At 40.5% G+C, this 6,000-nt stretch overlaps 1 protein-coding gene across 1 annotated transcript in view; it reads right to left on the bottom strand.

The window, feature by feature from the left end:
* Positions 1-1,404: 1,404 nt before the first annotated feature.
* Positions 1,405-6,000, bottom strand: part of LOC132836254 (acylphosphatase-2-like) — a 38,813-nt gene continuing 34,217 nt past the window's right edge. Inside the window, exon 4 of the mRNA XM_060855611.1 lies at positions 1,405-1,722. Coding sequence (XP_060711594.1) covers positions 1,608-1,722 — 115 coding nt within the window. The 3' untranslated portion in view covers positions 1,405-1,607. The remainder of the gene's footprint in view (positions 1,723-6,000) is intronic.

Raw genomic sequence — 6,000 nt, 5'->3', positions numbered from 1 at the left:
GATTTGTAGCTCAGGTTGAGGCTCTGGATGTAGGTTTGCTGGCTGAGCTGGATGGTTCATTTTCAGACGTTTCATCACCATACTAAGTAACATCATCAGTGAGCCTCCAATGAAGCACTAGTGACATGGCACACTTTTTATTTGTGTTTAGGTTTCCTTGGGTTGGTGATGTTACTTCCAGGGGGTGTAAATGGGATCCAAGTCACTGTGTTTGTTTTAGATTACTTACAGTGTGGAAACAGGCCTTCAGCCCAACAAATCCACACCGACTCACTGAAGCGCAACCCACCCAGACCCATTCCCCTACATTTACCCCTTCACCTAACACTACAGGCAATTTAGCATGGCCAATTCACCTAACCTGCACACTTTTGGACTGTGGGAGGAAACTGGAGCACCCAGAGGAAACCCACGCAGACACGGGGAGAATGTGCAAACTCCACACAGTCAGTTGCCTGAGACGGGAATTGAACCCAGGTCTCTGGCGCTGTGAGGCAGCAGTTGTTAGATGGATCCCATTTACCAGCCCCTGGGAAAAAGAACAGGAAATGACATCACCACAAGAAATGATATCACCAACCCAAGGAAACGTAAACACATATTGGTTGGCCATACCACCAGTGCTTAACCGGAGGCTCACTGATGATGTTTCGTCACCATACTAGGTAACGTCTGAAAACGAACCTTCTAGCTCAGCAAGCAAACTTACATCCAAAACAATTTTAATTACATGATTCAGTCCTGCAATCAGCAGTGAAGTATAGCATGATGCCCATAAACTATAAATTTCAGACAACCCTCGCAATTAGATTTTCTCTTCCAGTTTAATAAAAGCAGTTTACACCAAATGTGAGAACCTTCAACAAAAATATAAAGCATATAAGTTCTATCACTTAAAAATTACTAACAGTGATGCTGTTTTAAGTAGTTACTAAAAACCATTGTGCTATTGCGGTGCTGATGATTTTAGCATGAAGACTCAGCTCTCCAGCAGCATTTATGATGCAAATCGGCCAACCTGTCAAAAAGCTGAAGTGACCTACATTAGACCTGGCACCAGAATAACCTCAGAGACAAATGACCAGCAGATGATTGGTGACTGATCTCTGCTTTTAAAAAACATAAAATTAAAGTGAAGAGGTAGTTATAGCTGTATACTCACAATACTTGGACTACATGGAGCCACAATGCAATAAACAAATCATATGAAAGATGGAGACTGAGTGATTTGTCCCTAACCTTCACTAAAAGGAAAAGGAAGCTTTGCACCTCCACTCAACAAAATTCCTTGTAGCATCTGGTGAACCAATTGAAATCTCAACTTTGATGGAGCTGAATATGTTGTCAGCATAAACAGTTTTTAAAATAAAAGAAATGCATGGAGAGTTATTGCCAGACCCCAAAGACAGGAAAGACTCAGAATTTATTGGGGGAAACAAAACAAAAAATCAATCATGAATAGCAAGCAACTTACACCCCTTACTGTCTCAGTAAGTTACTCTCCAAACCCTCATTCAACAAATGTCCCCTCTTTCTCCCTCTCCAAGCTGTATGGCATTAAAGATGATATTAGCAAAGTTTCAGCGAGCACCAGTTATTGCAACATCCTAGTATCTGGTTGAGAAGTTATTAAAATCCAGTTTGGAGATCTCTCTCTCGTCTGAGAATTGGGCTTTGTCAATCCGAGACATTGGGCTGCCCACAGATTTCAGCCAGTTCATCCTGCAACAAAAAAGAACAGAAAACCATGTTTAAATTCTGCCATAGAGTCCGGAAAGGCAAATTGATAGAGGTCAGTAGATAACCAGTGTTGGCATTTGGTATCACTGTCCTTGCACCGATGACACTGTGGACATGCTCAGTGCCAAAAATTATGAATGCCCTGGATAAAACATTTCGTGATTTTACTGAAGCAAACTTTGCTTTTTGAGATTCTGAGGTTTATAATTGCACATAAAGTCATGTATTGGTTTTTTTGGGTCTCCTTGAGCCACAAAATATTCCTCAGGCGAAAGGTCAACAGACAACGATCTGCTTCCAAGACATATGTCACTTAATAACCAGTTCCCAGGTTTGCCAGTGGCTTAGGGTGAATTTCCTGACAATTCTACCCAACCCACAAGTGAAAGAGCTCTGCACTTCGGCTACAAATTGGCTAGTACCATTGTAAGCTAAGCTAAAGACAGATTACAGGCTTCCTGTTGAAAATTAAATCAATTGGAGCAGCAAATTGATGCATCCCACTAATCATCCAACTTCTTCCAAAAATCTGACAATACAGAACTGAGAGACAACTGATTTTTTTTTTGCAATGGGCCAGTTCTTTCAGTGGCATGATCCAGACTGGGCACCTTCTGTTCAGATTCAGATAAGATGAACTGTCAAACACACTGTAAATTTAACTGTAAGAGGCAAAAAGAATAGAATATCAAAAGGTAAATTAGTTTGGTACCAAAAACCCATCGGTAGCCTATATATAGTTCAATTGTTGCGAGGCAATGATCTTCTTTAAAGATTTAGTGGGAAAATGTATCACTCAAGGAACAGAGAAACTGAAGGTTCAACATTTGATCCCAGTTGAATTAGATGAGCTCATCTACACCAGCAGTTGAAGAAACCAAAACTGGCTTCAGTTTTGAGTTGGACAAAGGGAGCACTGCAGATGCTGGAGATCAGAGTCGAGAGCGTGGTGCTGGAAAAGCATAGCAGGTCAGGCAGCGTCTGAGGATGTTTTCAGTTGTTCAGAGAAGGTCAGCTAGTGTTCTGTTTTCTGATTACTAAACAGTGATGCCTGTGAGAAATTGCATGTGTGCTGACTTTAAATGAAGACAGGAGTGGGCTTCGGTGTGTTTCCATCTATGATTGAGACAATGCAGCAAAGGTTCACCAGACTGATTTCAGGGATGGCAGGTTGGACCCACGAGGAGAGATGAGGTTGATTGGAACAGGAGTCCACTGGAGATTAGAAGAATGAAAGGGGATCTGATTGAAATGATTAAAATTCTGACAGGCTGGACAGACTGGATGTAAAGATAAATTTTTTACTTGACCAGGAATGTATAAACTTTTGGTCTTTTGCCTCTTTGGTGAAAAGAAGTATCAGCTTAAAAAAAAGGTGAAGTCTTCCATTAAAATAGCAAAGGAGCATTATATATGTATTGTAATGATTTGTACTGTTTAATAGAGGCTTCAGTGGGCACTTTGCCACAGGGCAAATACAATGCCTGCTGGAATTACAAGTCAATTATGGTTAGGACTGTCACACACAGATTGGACAGAGCATGTTCTGGGCATAAAACACTGTTGCCCAACGAAAGTGTCAGAGTTTGTACAGCATGGAAACAGACTCTTCAGTCCAACTCGCCATGCCAACCAGGTATCCTAAATTAATCTAGTCCCATTTGCCAGTATTTGGCCCATATCCCTCTAAACCCTTCCTATTCATGTACCCATCCACATGCCTTTTAAATGTTGTAATTGTACCTGCCTCCACCACTTCCTCCAGCAGTTCATTCCATACACACATCACCCACTTCATGGAAAACTTGTCCCTTAATTCCCCTTTAAATTTTCCCCTTTTTTTGAGTAACAATCTGGCCAAGACCAATGACTGACTGGCTTGTTGGAGAGCAAGGCTGAAATCATGCATCACCCCACAGACATGATCTCAAAGGGAAGGCCATGCAGAAGGAGGGCAGCATGGTGGCTCAATGGTTAGCACTGGTGCCTCACAGCGCCAGGGACCCAGGCTGATTCCAGCCTCAGGGGACTGTCTGAATAGAGTTTACAGAACCTCCCAATGTCTGCATGGGGTTTCCTCTGAGTGCTCTGGCTTCCTCCCAAAGATGTGCAGGTCAGGTAAATTGCCCATAGTGTTGGGTGCATTAGTCAAAGGGAAATGGGTCTGGGTGGGCTCCTCTTCCAAGGATTGGTGTGGACTTGTTGGGTCAAATTACCTGTTCCCACACTGTAGGGAACCTAATCTAATCAAATACTTTGGAGACCACAGAGCAGGATCATATGTTTGGTCTCTAAAATTTGGCTCCTTTATGGTTGGGTATCAATCCGGACCTTTTCAAAAGGTAGCAATTTGTTAACCTTTATTTTTTATTGGATGTTATTGGTGGACAGGTACACTCCATGTTTTCTATTAACCTTTTCCACTGAAGAGAAAAATGTCAGAGCAGCATTTTGTAAGTGCATTTTAATAAATGCCAAAGTAAATGTATCTCTTGGAATTGAGTTACACACGACTGAATTTACCCAATGATCATGATTCATTGGATGTTTTGAAGAATCTGTATTGGATGGATATTTTAATCCTCCCATTATATGGATAGTAAAGATCAATTTTACCATCAAAATGCACCGTGCTGTCAGCCCTCAACTCATAAATACTATTCTCAACTTACAGTTCAGTTAGCATTGCTTTTGCAGCACCTTGATACTTCACTGTTGTCTGGTAGACCACATACTGATGCCTTAATGTTTGAATGGTCCTGCAGATTCACACTTGCAATGTTACATCAAATTGTGCTCAGGGTTTCTCTTGGATAATTGTATCGAACCCTGGGCTATTTATTACATGTTGCTGAACAAAGGTAGATCATTTTACAGGTCATTTAACTTTTAGCAATTTCCAGATTTCCTGGTTGTGGATTTTAGCAACATTTAGATGAACTGAAGAAATTATTTACTGATTTTACAATGAAGGGAGAGCAGAGCCTATATTTTAATAGAATTCCTTTCAGAGATTCAACATATCACTACTGAAAAGAGTTTTTGTAAACAATATGCTTTCATTTTCTCTAAAAATGCTCATGCAAAGCAATGTCACGATTGCAAAGAAAGCATCAAAATGGAACATGTTACAGTCAATCTTTCGACTGTCAGCACGAGGGTCAAACTACTGTATAGCAGAATTGAAGCGTTGGATTACAAATTCTTTCATAATGAAGTGAGTATCATGATGACCAAAACCTGAACAATTATCCACAAAAGCTGACAACTCAAATTATGGCTCCTACTGCTTCAAACATCAATATCCTTATGTTGAAGTAAACAGCAAAAGATTTTCAGAGATTTACAAAGCTTTTATTGTACATCTATATCATAATGCAAATATCAGTTCCCACCTTTCACTTCTGCATCCTTTTTCTGTCAAGCAGCCAACACTCAAACGGGGATAGAAGGTAGCTGTTTTTGCCAAGCACCAAGTCACCCATTTCATCAAATAAAATAACATATTACAAACACTACATACCAGGGCATGCAGCAACAATAAAAAGGAAAGATAGGAAATAAGAGAGGGGCTATATCAAAATGGAGTTGGAGGGTACAAAAACTCAGCTGTATTTAAAAAAAAATTAGATCACCTGTACCAAAAACTTTGCTCTTAGACATTTTCTGATCACCTGTTATTCCATACCTTTAGAACAACTGGGACTTGAACCTAGATCTCCTGACCCAGAGATAGAGATACTACTATGGGGCCACGAAAGCTCTTACAAACACAGATGTTTTGTTTTCCTGTTCAGAGATGTTATTACACACTGCTGGATGGTATCCTTACTGCCAATAAAATCACCCATGTTACAAATTAAAATAACAATTAGCAAGCACTACCCATCAGGTGGATTTCTGGAGATATTGCAATTTACATGAATATCTTTGATTTTAAGTTTTTTGCTTAATATATAATAAAGATAATATTACCATGGAAGAAAGAAAGGACAGCAGATCAAGCAGCATCCGAGGAGCAGGGGAATCGACATTTTGGGTACAAGCCCTTCATCAGCCCTGCATTCCTGATGAAGGGTTTATGCCCGAAACATCGATTCTTCTGCTCCTTGGATGCTGTCTGACCTGCTGTGCTTTTCCAGCACCACACTCTCAACTCTGATCTCCAATATCTGCAGTCCTCACTTTCTACGTGGGAGAAAGAAAGCCTTGCATTTACATAGCACTTTACACAACCAGCAGACAACTCAGAGTTTTACA

The sequence above is a fragment of the Hemiscyllium ocellatum genome, chromosome 46 (genome assembly GCF_020745735.1).
Source record: "Hemiscyllium ocellatum isolate sHemOce1 chromosome 46, sHemOce1.pat.X.cur, whole genome shotgun sequence".
Taxonomy (NCBI): domain Eukaryota; kingdom Metazoa; phylum Chordata; class Chondrichthyes; order Orectolobiformes; family Hemiscylliidae; genus Hemiscyllium; species Hemiscyllium ocellatum.
Note: the sequence above shows the minus strand (reverse complement) of the source record. Positions and strands in the feature narration are given on the sequence as shown.